The sequence below is a fragment of the Corvus moneduloides genome, chromosome 2 (genome assembly GCF_009650955.1).
Source record: "Corvus moneduloides isolate bCorMon1 chromosome 2, bCorMon1.pri, whole genome shotgun sequence".
NCBI lineage: Eukaryota > Metazoa > Chordata > Aves > Passeriformes > Corvidae > Corvus > Corvus moneduloides.
This window is the reverse complement of record NC_045477.1, coordinates 88,908,327-88,925,377: the sequence shown is the minus strand read 5'-3', so window position 1 is coordinate 88,925,377 and position 17,051 is coordinate 88,908,327. Positions and strand designations below refer to the sequence as shown.

Below are 17,051 nucleotides of genomic sequence, written 5' to 3'. Positions count from 1 at the left end.
GTTTTCTCATGGCTCCAAGTACATGCCTTCTCTACACTTTACTCCCAAGGCCCTCAGCTGCGGTAGCTTTGGGGTTGTTTCACCTCAGCTGCTGTGTCAGTGCAAAACTGCAACACAACACTCACCACAATCGAAGTCAAATCCTCGCTTTCAAAGCGGCCAATGGCCAGTTCCATCGACCTGTACATGGCTGCCGAAATGCGCTGCGTGATCAGTCGGTTCAGGTCTATGGACCTACCGAGAAGCTAAAGGAAAACATGCTATGAGGTTCTGAACTGACAGTCAGGTTACAAGACAAACTGTACAAGGACTGTGAGACTCCACAGATTAACAGACTCTCACTTTTTGAACTTGCATCCCAAACACACTGAAACAAAGCAGATGGACAAAATTTATAAATTCATGAGCAAATGCGGTACTACAATTTGCATCCCAATTCTCACAAAAATAAGTAAAAGTACACATTGCATCTACATTTAAGTATTTATATCATCATTTTATGCTTCCATGACATTTTGCCAACAACATACTGAACACTGATGAAAGACATTACTAGGAAGACAACGCTACCACCCATGGCATTCCTATTTGGCTCATGTTTTCTTAACTACAACAGACATTTGCATTAAAACGGCATCTTTTAAGGTTTCTTTCTTAATTTACGCCTTCATATGACAAAACAAAAAGCAGATCTCAGATGTTCAGTTATGCTAATTAGATGACGGAACATAAAGCACAAAATGAGTTTTGTCTACCTACATGAAGCAACTCCGGTACAACATGGTAGGAGTTAACTCACTTGAACATGTCTCTGTTTCAGCAGTGTCTCATAGCGGTTGGACTGCAGCAGCTGAATGGTTGCTCCCTGGTTCTTGCACTCCGAGCGCAGCCGTTTATCCAGAAGCAGGCTGTGAAGAAAGGAAGAAAACACTTGAAGTATATTAAACAGCAAAGCAGAGCAGAAATGTGCGAAGAAAAGCTCTCATAGTGGAAGGACTATCTACCTGCCAGCCATTGCCTTGTAGTATGCAAATATTTGGTCTGCCAGCTTGTAGACAAATTGGTCAAAACACAGGTTTACCTTGGGAGGAAAAAAATAGTGCATTTAGAGATACTTAAAATTAAAAAAAACACAGCTTATCTAAGACCTCCCACTGTTTATCAAACATAGTCAAGAAAGTTAACAGATCCAAATTTCCCAGCAAAGAGAAGATGATATTCAATTTTCAGCATAAATGTGAGGCATTTTTGCACAGGTCTACAGGTTTCCTTACAACATATCACCCAATCAGTTACTCATCTTCTCGGTATTCAGTATTCTCAGTTTTTCCTGTTATCTCCAGCTGTTCTGAATCTCTTATATAGAGATTATCCTTTAGCATGATTTTTACATTCAGGTACAGATTATTTTTCTCTAGTAGGAAAGGTTACTTTACCTCTGCCTCAATTTCATCATAGAGGAACTGCTTCTTAAATTTGGTCAGTGCATAATGAGCACTGTCATTATAAAGGTCCAAAGAATACAGAACATACCTGCAGGAAAAAGAATAAAAGAAAGAGTTACATGTGTATAAAAGTCACGACTCTTTAGGATGGTGCAGTCAAGGTGATGTAAGCCAGTTAATATTGTAGTCCACATGCGGTTCATGAAAACAGGATCTTTTTTAGTTTATATAAAAAGGATCACAATTTTTCCTTTAAGAAAATATTTGTTAGTTCAAGAAAAGGCGTAGATATTTTTGAAGTCTAAAACTTGTTTTCTAGATGTAGCTTTCCATCAAAATGGAACTAGGCTTTTACCACTATACATGTTTGACATCTTTGAAGAATAAGTAAGGAGAACTCAAAGAGCAAAATACGTGGCTAGTGCAATGATACCTATATGAAAGGCCTAGCATTTCAATTACTCACTTCAAAAAGAAAACTTAGAGAATCTGAAAATGGGCAAATGTAATACAAACATTTTATAAACATTTAGAATACTCTCTCAGTGACTACCTATTAAAACCAATTAAAGCAACAACATTATAATAAGTAATGGCAATCATTAAGAATAATCATTCAGTGGAAGAGCACAAGTGGGTCTTACTCCATCATTGATGCCTCTTTTGTCTCCAAAATATGATCCGTCAAAATCCAAGGCATGGACATCTCAATAGGAAACTGGATTCTTCTGCCCATGGTCAGCTCTAAGAAGAATTCCCTGAACCACAGCTGCGATAGATCACAGCATTGCTGCAGAGTTTCTTTCAGAATAAATAAGGGAGAATTACACTTCTCATAGAAATACATCAGGTACAATACAGCTGTGATTCTGATGATGCAATGTGAAACAAAAAAAGCAGGTGCAACTCACTAGAGCTGTACATAGGCCAAACAGTCTAAAGCAAATTCAAAATTTAAAGCCCATGACTTTTCCTAAGAGTTTTGAACTCCCCACTGGCCCCCAAAAGCAGTGTCTTCTTATAGGGGGGGGAAAAAAAAAAAAAAAAAAAAAAAAAAAAAAAAGTGTGGAAGTGGACAAGACTATCAGTTAAACAGAAAAACTACGTACACCAGTAAAAAGGGATTTCTAGTTTAATTTCTCAGTTGGGGGCTGAGAAAGCCATACACTGAATTTGGGAAGCAGCAAGTGAAGGAGACAAAATTGACTGGAACTTCCAGAACCATCCCTCCCTATGGAGGACTGAATTGCTCCACATGTTCCTGTTGATTAGATGGGCAGGAAATGACAGACAGACACATGAAGTAGGGATTAAAACAACAAGTTTCTAAGGATGCTGTCAAGGGCACAGACGTGTGCTTCCCACCTCTCCAGAAAACACTTGGTACAATCCTTCTTTTCCAGAAGGCTTGAGAACCAAAACAGGAATGAACTTTCTACACTTAGACCTTCTGAAGACCTTTTGCAGTGCTGTTCCCCAGTAGCACTATGGCTGACATTAACAGGCTCCCCTTTCTCCAAGGGTAAAAGAGGCCAGCAGCAAAACAAAAATGAAAGACAACACAGCATGGTGATGACAAGGACTAGGTACACTCAATGTCAGTAGGTGAATTCTTTAGGACAGCATGTTTCCGATTACAATTAACTGAATAGTAAGAGTAGTGAAATGACATCAAATTTACCACAACAGAGAATTTGTTTCCTCTGTACTTAAAACAAAAACAAAAAAAAAATCTCCCAAAACACAAAAACTACTTCCTTTTAAAAATTTCAATGTGTACAGGCTTATTTGTCCCTTGTTTATATAAGTACATACATAAAGAAAATAGAAAAGGGAAGTAACAATATGAAATTTGACGCATTAGGAACAAACGCATAACAAGTCAAAATAAAAATCCCACCACAATACTAAGTACCATCTCAGAAAAAGTTTGGACAGACCAAGGCTTTTGATAAATAAACCAAAGGTTGACTTAGGCAATCGGAAACATTTTCCAGGTCGTGTTAGAGGTGTTAGGACATGCTAAGCTGGACACTGATCATCTACATATCTTACCACTGAAATTTATCAAATGAGTGTAGAAGAAAGACTCGCGATGGAATTTTTCTATGTCCAATATGGTGGGCCCCTCAAGGCTACTTCTCAAGGTTTTCTTGGAACCACTTTTGTCAGCAATGAGGGACTCTAACATAGTTCTCACCATGTAAAGCTGTATCATTAAAGGAAACAATTATGGTGGAAAGGGGGGGAAAAAAGGAAAATACATATGGTACATTAGTTGAGCAACACTGAGAATTACTATCAGTAAGCGACTGCTCCACTTCAAACTGAAAACTGGCACTGTGTGGATAAAAGCCTTGAGGCAAGAGGAACGATGCAACAGTAGCCTACACACCAGCACAAATGCCTACCCATGCCAAGGGGATCTCCACTGACACTCAGCAGCAGACCATTTGCAGTGGAACAGTTCACATCACCACAATAAGTAAAAGTAATAAGTAATGTCTTACCACCAAAGTTTAAAAGAGGCGGATAGATGTAGGACTGCCTCAGAAACTTGTGTGTCACATGCAATAGCTTTTCCAATCCCAGAGATTTGAGCTGCTTCAACAGCTCAGCAGAGTTTAAGGACTCTGTCATAGTGCGAACCATGAAGAGCTAAAAACCAACAGACAGGGGCAGGCAGGGGAAGAGAATCCGTTAATAAAAACACATGGGTAAATAAGGAATGGGAAAGAGAAGCAGAGAAAATATGTTAGTTTGTTAAAAATGAAAAGCAGCACAGTGAGCATGCAGAGGAGGTCACACAGAAAGGTTGTTCAGAATAATCACTGCAATCTGGGGCTCCCTCAAGCAAAGGGAAAGTTCCCGTTCATTTCAGAGGATGCTCAGAGAGCCATTAGATTATCAAATGATTTAGCAAAGGTTCCCAGGTAGCACCAATTACCCATTCATACACAGCCATTTTAGAACAGCATGAAGCTGAGTAAAACCTATCTAAAATGGATATATTTGACCTCTTGCCCTCCTGTCAATCCAGACAGACAAGTGTACCAGCCCAAGAGCAGAAAAAGCAGATAGAACCACATACTCTAACCAGCCTGTTGCAAAGGTGAAGTAAAGCCCTTAAAGCACAGGAGAAGCAAACTGGTGGTGATATTTAACCTTTTCTTTCACCCCAGGAAATTAGAAATCAAAACATATTTCTGCAATTATCAAAACAAAATATTCATTAAACCAATCTTATCACAAATTAAGCAACTTTTTATTACCCAAAATTATTAACCATACATGCTCTCTTTCCCACAGATTTTAGGTATTAAAAGATTGTCTTCACAAACCACAGTTGCCTTCAGTTTTTCCACCCAAAGTGCTCAGTACCTCATTTTCTCAGATGAGCTACAAATATGAGACTATACACTCTCCAAACAAATCCATAAATGAAATAAAAAAGAGAATTACATAGAGGTAACAAGAATGAGCACCTAGATATGGGATTTTGATGACTACCACAGAAAACATTTGAAATATCTCGTTTTAGTGGTAGCAGCAGACAAATTAGATTCTAGGGACCAGCTTTATCATTCATTACTGAAGACTGCAAGGGATCTTTTCAGAAGTCATATATTTTCCCATATTTTACCAGACACTCATTTATATTTTAAACATATTTTAAAACTACTAGACATCTACTGAATTGTGGGATTTAATAAAAAAATTTCACCAGCCATACCAGAGGTAGAAGTCAGTCAAGAAATAATTCAAATAGTTCAAAAATATTATTTAAAAAACATTAGGAGCTCAATGAGAAAATATTTGTTCCCAGAAAATCAAATTAAAGAAATTGAACACTTGGAAAAATTATCTATCAGAGTAGAAAATTACAGCAATCCAGACAGAGGATCTTGGTTAAGTGCATATAATTTTGCAAATATAAATCAGAGTAGATTTTTAGCATTAAAAAAAGACCGTAATAAAACCTGCAATTTTAAAATAGTTCAGGACAGAAAGAAAACACCTCATGCAATAATTGTTGACAGATATCACAACCACCAGACAGGAAAATACCTGAGTGCTGGAAGGTCCAACTGCACGTCTTGGGACTTTGATGTCAAAACCACTTTTGGGGTCCTTCTCTCCCCTTAGTGCTGGGTCATTGAATGGCTCGTGACCCGCTTCCCAGTCACACACTGTCTTCCTTATGGCCTGCAAAACACTGAGCACAATTCCCACTACTTCACACCGCAGCACATCCAGGTGCCTTGACAGAACACTTAACTTTTTTAAGCATTCTTCCACAAGCACAGAAACTTTGCAACAGCATTCAAGAGTTCAGGGTAATTCCAACCAAGAAAAAAGAATTTCACCAACATCTTCAGGAATGACACATCCACAAAATAATCACTCCATGCTCTTTATCAGAAAGGGTCTAGAGCCCTTAAAGACCATCTAGTTCCAACTTCTCCCCTGCCATGGGCAGGGACACCTTTCACTACATCAGGTTGCTCAGGGCCCCACTCAATCTGTCCTTGAACACTTCCAGGGATGGGGCATCCACAACTTCTCTGGGCAAACTGTTCCAGTGCTTCATTACCCTCCAAATAAAGGATTTCTTCCTAGCACCTAATCTAAACCTGCTCTCCTCTTTCAGTAAAACCATTGCCCCTTGTCCTGTCACTATTTGCCTGTATAAAAAGTCCCTCTCCCTCTAAGGTACTGGAAAGCTGTAAATAAGGCCTCCCAGAGCCTTCTCTTCTCCAGGCTGAACTACCCCAGCTCTCCCAGCCTGTTTTCATAGGAGAAGTGCTCCACCCCTCTCATCATCTTCATGGCCCCTTGACCCTTTCTAACAGGTCCACGTCTTTCTTGTGTTGAGGACCCCAGAGCTGGATCAATCAAACAAAATTCACATTAATATGAATATATTAATTCATATTCACTACAAATTCAATTAATATTCAATCAAACCAAAGCAGATTATTAACCAAATTAAAGAAACACAATGGTGGCTTGAAATGAAAAAAGCAGAATTCTTGTTTTCAGAAGAAATTCAGATTCCAGAATTCAGCTGAAATTTATACAAACAGCTTTATACTTTTAGCTCCAAATACTGAACTGGAACTCAGATACTTGTCAGGAACACAGCCAGCCATATCCTGTGGCATGCTGAATGATCAAGAAAATGTCTCATCCCAAATCTGAGCAGGAATGAAAACAATATTTTTCTATTTCATTAAAATCCTGGGACAAAAAGACTCTCCCTGTAAACCTGATAATGTGGAGCAATTTGTTTATTTTTAGCTTATGATGATATTTTTGTGGTAGTCAGAGCATTTAGCAATAGCCTAATTAGCTAAGGACTTTCACCTCTAAGAGCTTTGCAATGAAATGTGGGAGTGAACAAAAGATAGACAAGTCAAGATTAAAAGCAAACAATTAGGGACAAAAAAATAAGGTCAGGAAATGTCACCAATCAGTGTGGGCAGATGGAGCACTGGAAGACAAGTGTAAGGCTAATGAGCCAAAGGCAGCAGAAGCTGAGAAATAAGACAGAATGCTAAAAGGGGCAGAGAGAAGAGAGAGTGGGATAAACATGAGACACAAGGAAAGGAAACACTGGAATCATAAAGGGGACTGTGAAACCTTTCTTCAAAATATAAACCCTAATCTTGCTTTCAATATTACTGTATTTATATTTTCTGGAAATTAAAATAAACAACAGGAAACACAAGACTTCCTGAAGTAGTCCCAAGAGGCTCAGGACAGCCTGGGCTCCTACTGCAGCCATGCTGGCAGCCTTTCATTTTTAACTTCAGACTCAATCCATATCCAATCAAGCTAACTGTGAATGCCAGACAGACTGGGAGTACAGACTTAGAGAGGCAGAACTGAACATCTGTGCAATTCTGCAACAAATTTACCAAGGTCTGGGGGAAAGAATATAGAAAAAGATGAAAACAGTAATTCTACCTCTGAATGACATTTTTCTTCTTTTTAATGGCTTGTCTTAATGGCTCCCTAAGTGTGACCTGGGCAAAGTCCTGAAGAGCTGCATAAATAGTATGACGAATGGCATGATTGAAAACACTTTCCATCCGTCCCATCAGCACCTGAAGACCTTTGATCATGGCAATCACCTGTAAATAAAAACCCCAGACAAATGTATTTTTCTTATTTTGTTTGTGTATTTGTACAAAAAGCGCATTTTTAAATACAAAAAATGAGAAAAGGGGCATTAACAAGTTACAAATGATAAAGGATAGTTTTGCTGTGCTCCTCCCCTATACTGAATGAAGGAACACATGCTGTTTCAGAGTCAGCACAGGCCAGGCTGTCTTTTTGCACTGGGTATGCAAAATGCTTATAGAGAATGTTCTCTTTTGTATAGAATTAATCTTTGGAAAATCCCTATAGAAAAACATTTCTCTTACCTCAACCAAAGCAAACTTCTCCTCACTATTATAATTGTATCTTGTTGCTCTTTCATACTCTTCTGCATTGTCAGGACAATCTTTATTAGAGTATTTGTCAGTTGGGTGAACCAGCTTCCACGAATACTGCAGTTCACAAGGCAGAAGAGGGAGAAAAAAAGATAGGGGGAACAAAAAGAAACAAAAATGCTTGAGAAACACAAAACACAGCTGGACACAAATAACATGCTTTGAGAAATGCCCCAGTGTTTTCATGAATATTTGACAAATAGTATTTAGTACTATGTTCAAACCTTGCATAAATTCTGAAACTACTATCTGGTGGAAATGCCAAGCAGTAATTTCCCTAAAAACTTTTCCTGAAAACCAGTGATTCTGTATTATTCCAAAGAAATGCAACTCAAACTCAGCAGGTATTACACTTAAGCGTATTTTTTACTGAGCAAATGTTAGCACGGGCAAAAGTTTCTTCTCCACTTCAAACATGAGAAACACAGAAAGACTTCAGAACAGAAGAAAAAAAAAGTCCATTAGACCCACGCACAAAAAGAGGAGTTTTCTGCTTGGTGAAACATTCACATTTAGATTTCAAAACACAACTGGAAAACTACAGGTTTGGGGTTTTTTTTGTGGGGAGGGGTGTTAATTTTTAATGTATTAGGCTGAAATGTGTGGAAAAAGCTGTGTTATCTGTGACAATACGATCTGCACAGCATGCACTTCTCTTAAATACTGCCTTTTCAGCCACTGCAAACACAGCTCAAAATGTCCCTGAGCAGGGTCAGGCTGGCCTAATATCCCTCAGGGTACATCAAGTGAAAAAGCCTAGTCACATTTAAATGCAATTTTCTCAGAGTTTGAGTTCAGTACATAGTAAGATCTGGCTGACACCACCTTAGCATAAATGTTAGATTACATAGCCTACTAACTTGGATTAGTAGCCTACCAAATTTGCCTACTAAAATGGATTAATAGCACCAATTCACCTACGACAAAGGGGAGCATCACACCCTGCAACCTGAGTGCTACAAAGAGGACACTGGGGAAATGATTAAACAAAGACGTTGGGGGCATTAAACTGACAGGGTTAAGATGCACAACAAACATACACTGAAAGTTTTTATCTGAACATGATGCATGTAACTATGTTCATGCATACTCAGTGAAGGTGTAGACAGGTAAATAATTAGGATACTCCATATCAGAATAAATTCTCAGTAGGGGAGAGAGAAGGTGAACACAAACTTGAACTTAGATGAGAAGTATTTATGGGAATCCATACAAATTATAAAGACAAAAGCAGCAAGAATAGCCAAAAAAACCTGCTGTGATGCTCAGAGAAAGTTTGTCCTGGAATGAGCAGGATAGAAACACAGCTAAGAATGAGAGATTTCCTTCAGAGATATAATAAAATAGGAAGATCTTCACTATGAAGAGACCCTGGATGCAGCAATTTGTGATGAAAAATTAATAAAATAAATGAAATGAAAGGAGCAAGTCTAGGAGCTGCAGAGGTAAGGAATAGATGACAGCAACCTCTTTTAAGAGGAGAAAAGGAGAAAAAGATTGTCACCATTAAATACACTGTGGATTTAAATAGGAATAGCATAATACAGGAAAAAACATGACTCATCTACTGGCTTCTAAAAGAGGCAGTTAAAAATACAAACGAGAGAGCAAACTGGTTCTCCAGCTATGCCCACTGTGACTGCACTGTAGTCACACAGTGCAAATTGCTTCATGCCCCCTGAAACATCTGAGGCAGAAGAGGAGCAAGTCTGGCTTCTCTCACACAATAAGTCATGTTTCAGCCCTTCCTAGAACATATTTTGGTTCAGCTAAGACACAGAGCTTTTATCCAACATCTGCAGCATAAGAAGGACTCCTGCATCCTCTTCTTCAATTTCTGCCTTAAGCAGCTTCTTACTGGAAAAAAGCACAGTCACTTTTCTAACTGGCATCTGTTTTTAAAATAAACTATTGCAATACAGAGAAACAACTCAGCATATTCTTTATTTCCCCTCCCTCATCTTCTCTCATATTTTCCCTTTCCTGCATTTACTCTCCTTTTGGCTAAAAGTCTAATCTAAAGCCAATGGGTGCCCTTCCATCTATTTTTGTGTGTTAAGACCATACATGCTTCAATTTACTCAGTGGTCATGTCTAAACACAGCCAGTTGGAGCTGTTCTATCACCTGCTTGGTGACTGCACGCCAGTACAGATGTTTCTAACAATATGATTTTAAACAATGTTTAGAAGGAAATGATTAAGTCTTAGTCTACAAAATGGTTGTATTTAGAGTGACATTAAAATATCTGGTGAAGGTTCACAGGTGACAGCCTATCCATTAAAGTTGAATGTACTGGGTGAGCTACGAGCTACTGGATCTTCAAAGCAGCAACATTACTCCTAGACTCTGAGAACTTCATGTGCCATCCTCTAAGAATGAGGTTTGAAGCAGAAGGAGAAACGGGGTGAAGGAAGAAGGAAGAGGAGAATTAAGGGAACAAGAATCTTGTGGATCCCTTTCAACTCAGAATGTTCTGTGATCCTGTGAAAACACAACATGCATTTTTCAGTCCATTAAAATAAAGCCGTTTTATTCTGTCTAACCTCACCAAGCCACCTCTTTTTCATTTGGTTTTATTTCCCATGTTACATACCACTTCCATGACATGGGCACTCCACTGGGAGAGAAGCTGCAGGCCTTGGAGAGAGAGATCAAAGAGCTTCCGATATTCTGCATCTGTTTTTTGAGCTTCCTGTCGACCAGACCCAGTCACCACCTAGAACATTATAAAAAAAACCAAACCAAGCCCACACTCAAATACACATCAGAACATTCAGCATCCACAGCCAAATTTCTACATCAATTGAAGCACTAAAACAGCATTATATACCAACACCTGCATTTACATCAGCTTTTTCTTCTAGAGACTTATGTAGTTAAACTTCACAGATTTTGGTCAAGAGATGGAAATCACTGGTATCCCTAATGACCACAATATGGTTGCAGATGAATTCAAGACATCAATTACACAGAATATACAGTTATATGTTCTCTCTATATACCTGATATATAGGAGTGTGTGTATACATACGCATTTCTGTGTTCTTTTACTTATCTCTTAAATTCTAGTTTTGTTTAAACTGTTACAAGCACCTGTTTGGAGTAAGGGCTAGACAACAGATTCTAAATGAGACATACCGAAATTTCTAGGACAAATCTGAGATACATAAAGAGAAAGAGGCAGAAGGACGTTAGAGTTTGGATGACGTGTCATTGTTATGTTAAATTTAAATAGTGCAAATATAATGCAGAGTAACGGGTACTAGACCTGCAGCCAGCTTTTCTTGACTCAGGTGGCCAAGCTTTGTCATTTACCTGCTTTTCAGATACTTAACAATAACTCTTAATGAGTGACATGAAATTTGCACATGTAGCTCTAACCCTACTCACCTCACTGTTGCTGTAACGAGCCAGTTCAGATATGAAACGCATATGGTCTTCTCTGATTTGGATCATCTGCTCACATATATTGTACTGGGGACTACTGCTGGAAGATGTGCATGTCCATCTGTTTCAGAAGACAAAAAAACCCCACCTAAATCAGGTTTGACAATAAACAGCACAGCTGATACTGCAAAGAAAGATCCACAATGCATTACTTTTTTTTTTTTTTTTTTTTTACACATTTTCCTTCTCTGTTGTTTGAGGCTTTTCCTCTCTTCACATCTCTAGCTCTACCCCTGCACAAGCCATTAGTGATGAACGGCCCTTCTGAGTTCAAATAGCACTGCTTCCAAGTCTTAAGAAAAAACTGTAAAATTTTTCTGTTTCGGGAGTTTTTCTTTTCGTTTTTCAAAGGCTGCTGCTATGAAATATGAACCAGCATATCTCTTAGAAACAAGACCAAAAAGGATTGAAAGCTAGGACAGAAGTACAGGTATAGGCTGTAAAATACATGTAGCCACCTGCAAATATTTTTTTGTTCATTCTTGTTGAACTCTGAAGAGCGTATGGTATGCTCCCAGCTATAAAAAAGGCATTATCAAATACTGTTAACATGTTATCAAGAGGTACACAAAAAACATGCTACCAAGAATGTCATGTTAAGTAGCTTCATATTTTTAGTAGCTCAGTAGGCCCATTGCTGTTGATTTTCTCTTAGCAATTACATGCAAGTTATGTGGGTTTTTCTGCAGGAATTAAAATGCAAAGCACAACATTCTAAATTCATGTAACTGCATGGAGGCAAGGTCTTGGAGGAGCACAGAAAGGTTCACTAAAACAAAGCAATAACCAAAAACCATGGAACCATTAATGCAACAACTGGCTGCATTTTCCAACTGTTTTGCTGTTGTGCTGTTGCACACCTAGCCAAAAAAAAATAGGGGAGAGACAAGCTAAGTTGCTGCTCCATATACAATGTACACATGCCTGTTCACCCATGCACTACTACTGCTCACCTTGCTTAGTAAAATCCTTCATTTCTTTTAAAGAAAGTTTCATATTTAAAGGAAAAAAATAAAAATTAAATATTAAATTAGGGTAAGATAAAATGAATTTCTTCCAACCCAGGTGATAAGAAATGTCACAGATACAAGAATGAGCTCAGCAGCATAAAGAGGTTTTTAAACCACCTGTTTTTTCAGCTGTATCCATTACATGAATTGCATTAATAGTGAAATACCCACACCAAAAAGATGACCAAGTGAAAATCCTATTAATTACCACAGACCCATGGACTAACAGGTGATTATGAACATATACTCCAAGGGTCACACTTTCCCCATCCTGGATGCTCCACTCTGTTTCTTTCTCCTTCCTACCTGGATTTATTTTCCTCATAATGGGCACTGGTCTTAATGTATCTTGCAAGTTCAATCTGCATGTCACCAAAGAGTGGAACAACCTGCAACTGCTGTACACAGGGAACAAATCAGATTAGATAAATTATTAACACAAATCATAGTGAAAGGAAACTATTATTTACCCATATTATAATAGAAAGTGATCTTTATTCTATTTAAATATACTTAAAATGCAAGAGAATCTATCTTTAAAATCACATCTTAACCAACCTTAAAGTACTTGTCTATCTTGGCTAAATTTATCCTTTTCTTTGCATCCAACTTATAGATGTTACTGACACTTCCATCCATCAGGTATAATCCAAAGCCCATCACCTGAAAAAGGAAAAAATTAAGCCTTCAACAAAAGGACCTCAGAAGTAAAAACCTGTAAGTCTGTTCTTCATGTAATTAGAAAAGCAACATTTTAAAACCACTCCTGAAACACCCAACCTCCTTCAAACAGAATATATTTTCAAATACATAAATTTCTGTACTGTTCTTTTATTATCTGTATTAGCAGTTTTTACAGTAACATTAGCCTGATCAGTTAGCCTTAAAGATGCTGCTTGTTTGTATAAAGGTTTAGCATTAAAAAAAAAAAAAAGATCTCACTGAAATGAAAGTCTGGCTATTTTTAGAGCTTTTCTTTTCCATTTTATTCAAATTCTCTACATGCAAACTGATTTGGTAACAGAGCTTTAGATCTAACATCTCTGAGTGATTGTTTTTCTGACTTTCAGTGCCTCTCTGAATTATACACACAAGAACTCAGAAGCATTCAAAAAAAATCTAATTACCTTTTGTCCAAGGTATTAATTAACATAAGGTTATAAATTTATCAGGAAATATTCTTCACCCAGCGGGTGGTTGGGCACTGGAACAGGCTCCCCAGGGCAGTAGTCACAGCACCAAGCCTGCCAGAGTTCAAGAAGCATTTGGATAACACTGGCAGGCACCTTTGGGGATGGTCCCACGCAGGGCCAGGAGTTGGACTCAATGATGCGTGTGGGTCCATCCCTCCCAACTCAGCATATTCCATGATTCTATTTAGTATTTACAGGAGCCAAGCAGAGCCACTTACTGTGTTCTAAGCATGTCAACCAAACAAAAGGCCTAAATACAAAAGTCACACTGGGCACCCTTGCAGACAACATAAATGCTCTAGAGTTCATGTGTGGTTTCAGAAGACTTTCATTTACTCCTAATAAACAGAGCTCTTCAAAATTTAAAAATATTTGTCATGAGGCAAATTTTTAGCTCTTACTCTGTATCTTTTCTTCCACTGCAAGATATGCAGCTGATAATATCAACCACATTTCATACTGCCCAGCACCCTCTTATTAGATGTACATACTCCAGGTAACTAAACTGATTTATTAATCCTAATTTCAAGATACTTGTTCCCTGAAATATTTGATACACAGCCTCACTTCTAAAAGCTTTTTAAACAAACTTGCCACATATCTAAAATTAAATGTACTAGTTCCTTTCTGCTGTCGTTATACATTATATAGAAACACAATGCCATAGACTTGGATGCAGTTCAATTGGGTCAACTTCAATTTATGAAAAACAAATGTGGATTATAAGCTTTCTAAATACTTTCAGTATATAATACAACAAAAAGACAATGACAGGGAAAAGCAGTAATTTGATTATTTGCATAATCTGGTTCCTTTTAAAAAAAACAAAAACAACCAGAAACTATCTTTTAAATTTAAACACCTGTGCCCTGCCTCAACATTCTATTTTTAATTTCGTGCCCAAAAGAAACCTACTTTCAAAAGCATATGTTTCTCACTGGGTGTTAGATACATTTTGTTTTCATAGTAGTCCACACACAAATTCACAATATCTGCAAGCAGCTCTTCATAGCCAACAATCACCTCCAATTGCTGCTGCAAAGACTGGAAAAAAAAAGAAGGGTATTAGTCAACTAGTTACACTGGCAAAAAAAAAGTTACTACCAAACTGGAAGAGCGTTATTTTAGTACTTTTGCAAAGCATTATGTAACTTGCAAGAAGACAATTAAAGCTTACTTGTGTTATCTTGTTGTGGTTGGCAAGGAACATGGAAAGGTTCTGAGATTCTTGAATGGACTGAGGATCTGCCATTTTCCGCAGGAACTGAGCGGCTCTTAAAAACAGAAGAAAAAACAGTACTTCCCTTGGCCAGGACTGATTTTTAGTAAATCTATCTCCTTAAAAAAAGGTGAAAAGTTGACTAGAAGAGAGAGATGGACTTAATTGATCCAAAACAAACTGGTTTACTTCCCTGAATCCCTCACTACACCCCTACTTAGAAGGTCCAATAAAACCCAAATGAAAAAACATTGGCTATAGCCTTCATTTGGGTGCAGCTGTGGCTCTATAGATCCGAGCCACTCAACAACCCAGGAAAAGTCAGTCTTCCAGGAAACAAGAGTTTGACCTCCAGAAGCACATCTCCAAAGAAAAAGAAAGGCAAACCAAGTAAGTTTAGGAGGCTTTCAGGAACAACAACAACTACAACAGGTGGAGGTAGAAACTAAATCTCATGTAAGTAGAAGCAACACAGGTAAATTTGGTTAGTCATTGACTGAATAGTTTTCTGCATGAAAGACCACAGGTGCTAGAGCTGGCATAAAGGCTGTCTTGCCCTACTGCTCTGACCACTGTGTTCAACAGAAGATATCTGATACCATCTGGTAGCTCAAGTACAAAACTTGGCCACTGTATCTCACTCCCTCCCCTCCCTGCTATACCTGCAATCACAACGATTTTGCTGAAATACGCTAAGAACAAGTAAAACAACTCTCAGCTACAAATGTCAAAAGTGGATGCCAGGAATAGAATAGATCAGATCAGAATAGAATAGGAGTAGCACAAGCAACCAGAAAGCCAGCTTCCTCTCAAAAACAGAAGGTTTACTAAACAAAGTATATGCATTACATTTAGCATACACCAAGACATCAGTATTTGACAGCTTGGCATCAAAGGCAGAAAAACCTTGTGCTGGTGGAAGAACAGCACAAAGAACTGCCTAACTGCAGTCAAGCCATCCCTAGTTTCAAGGTAACCTGTCCCACATGCGAAGAGACTATTTTTGAAGAAAAAGCTATCAGAAAAAAAGCAACTGCTGCCATCTCGTGGGAGGCCTGAATGCTGGCAGCAAAGGCCCGGGTACTGCTGCTCCTTGCCACTTACCGCTTGTAGGCTGAGTGGTCGTTCTTCACACTGCACTTCATATTTTTCAACTCATCCAACACAGCAAACATGTTGATGAATTTTCCCAGTGTGATCAGATACGCTTCAGACACAAAGTCCTTCCTTCTCTCCGCATGGCACAAGCGTCTCACCTCTCCACAAAACCGTTCAATTGCATTTCTCTAATGGGAGGAAAAGACAGAAAAACAGGGAGTAAAAGCCATGACATTTCCAGGGAAAAAGTTTCATCACCTACCTAGAGCTGGTCCAGTGAAAAGCTCCACTGAAGCAGAAAAATGTTCAAAGCACACAAAACTAGCAAGGCATGAGTACAGGCCTTTCAGCTCCTCCTCTCTGTACTTGATGTGTGCTACAAGTGTCACCAGTGATTTTTGCCACCAAGCTTGTCTCACAAGAGCCAAGGTTCTTCTTTGCAGATAAAAGTAATTAAAAGAATAAATAAAAAAAACAGGACAAAGGATAATGTTTTTTAAACTAAAAGAGGGTCAATTTAGATTGGATATATGGAAGAAGTGTTTTACAATGAGGGTAGATGTTGGAGTGAAAGCTTCTCTGGACTCGGAGAAGGGACGCCAAAGCACAGGGGTTGAATTAAAACCTTTGGATAAGCTGAGATATATGAAGTCACACCAAAGTGAAATAAAGATTTTTCAACTTTTAGTAGAAATATATGCTAAGTGCCTTTAACATTAAAAAGCTGCAGCAGAGACCTTAAACAAAGTCCTTACTGCAGCAGTGTTACCTTTTCACAGAATCTTTACTTTGGACAAAATATAGATAGAACTATACTGTTCACATTTTTTAGATGGAGTGTTCACATGAACAATAAGAGCTGATAGAAACTGTATATGCAAATCTGTGTACTACCTATGTAACACTTGTGTAAGACTTACAACTGTTAGACCAGGATAGGTTAAGAAAACTAGAATCATGTGTTAATCTTATCGGTCAATTAACAAATATAATCCACACTTCTGTAAGAAAAAAATTACAGAGAAACTAGAACTAGAAGAAGCAGCTGTTTTCTGCCTGCTGTTTGCTGTTGCTGCTTAGCTTTATCATGTAACCCCCCTTGAACTCTGCCTTCAAGAAAGCTATGAGACAATGAAA

General features: G+C 38.3%; 1 protein-coding gene across 3 annotated transcripts in view; it reads right to left on the bottom strand.

Moving 5' to 3' along the window:
• Nucleotides 1-17,051, bottom strand: part of CYFIP1 (cytoplasmic FMR1 interacting protein 1) — a 75,835-nt gene that overhangs the window by 36,358 nt on the left and 22,426 nt on the right. Inside the window, exons 6-21 of one of the 3 annotated variants that reach the window (XM_032100255.1) lie at nt 15,921-16,102; nt 14,775-14,871; nt 14,513-14,641; nt 12,963-13,067; nt 12,711-12,802; nt 11,338-11,455; nt 10,541-10,663; nt 7,877-8,002; nt 7,416-7,582; nt 5,514-5,661; nt 3,956-4,103; nt 2,090-2,246; nt 1,437-1,533; nt 1,005-1,081; nt 800-908; nt 126-245 (exon numbers count right to left, since the gene is read on the bottom strand). In XM_032100255.1, the coding sequence (XP_031956146.1) occupies nt 126-245; nt 800-908; nt 1,005-1,081; nt 1,437-1,533; nt 2,090-2,246; nt 3,956-4,103; nt 5,514-5,661; nt 7,416-7,582; nt 7,877-8,002; nt 10,541-10,663; nt 11,338-11,455; nt 12,711-12,802; nt 12,963-13,067; nt 14,513-14,641; nt 14,775-14,871; nt 15,921-16,102 (1,995 nt within the window). Of the gene's footprint in view, nt 1-125; nt 246-799; nt 909-1,004; nt 1,082-1,436; nt 1,534-2,089; nt 2,247-3,500; nt 3,655-3,955; nt 4,104-5,513; nt 5,662-7,415; nt 7,583-7,876; nt 8,003-10,540; nt 10,664-11,337; nt 11,456-12,710; nt 12,803-12,962; nt 13,068-14,512; nt 14,642-14,774; nt 14,872-15,920; nt 16,103-17,051 lie in introns of those variants that run through there. The other 2 variants (XM_032100254.1, XM_032100256.1) reach the window with 2 other exon arrangements.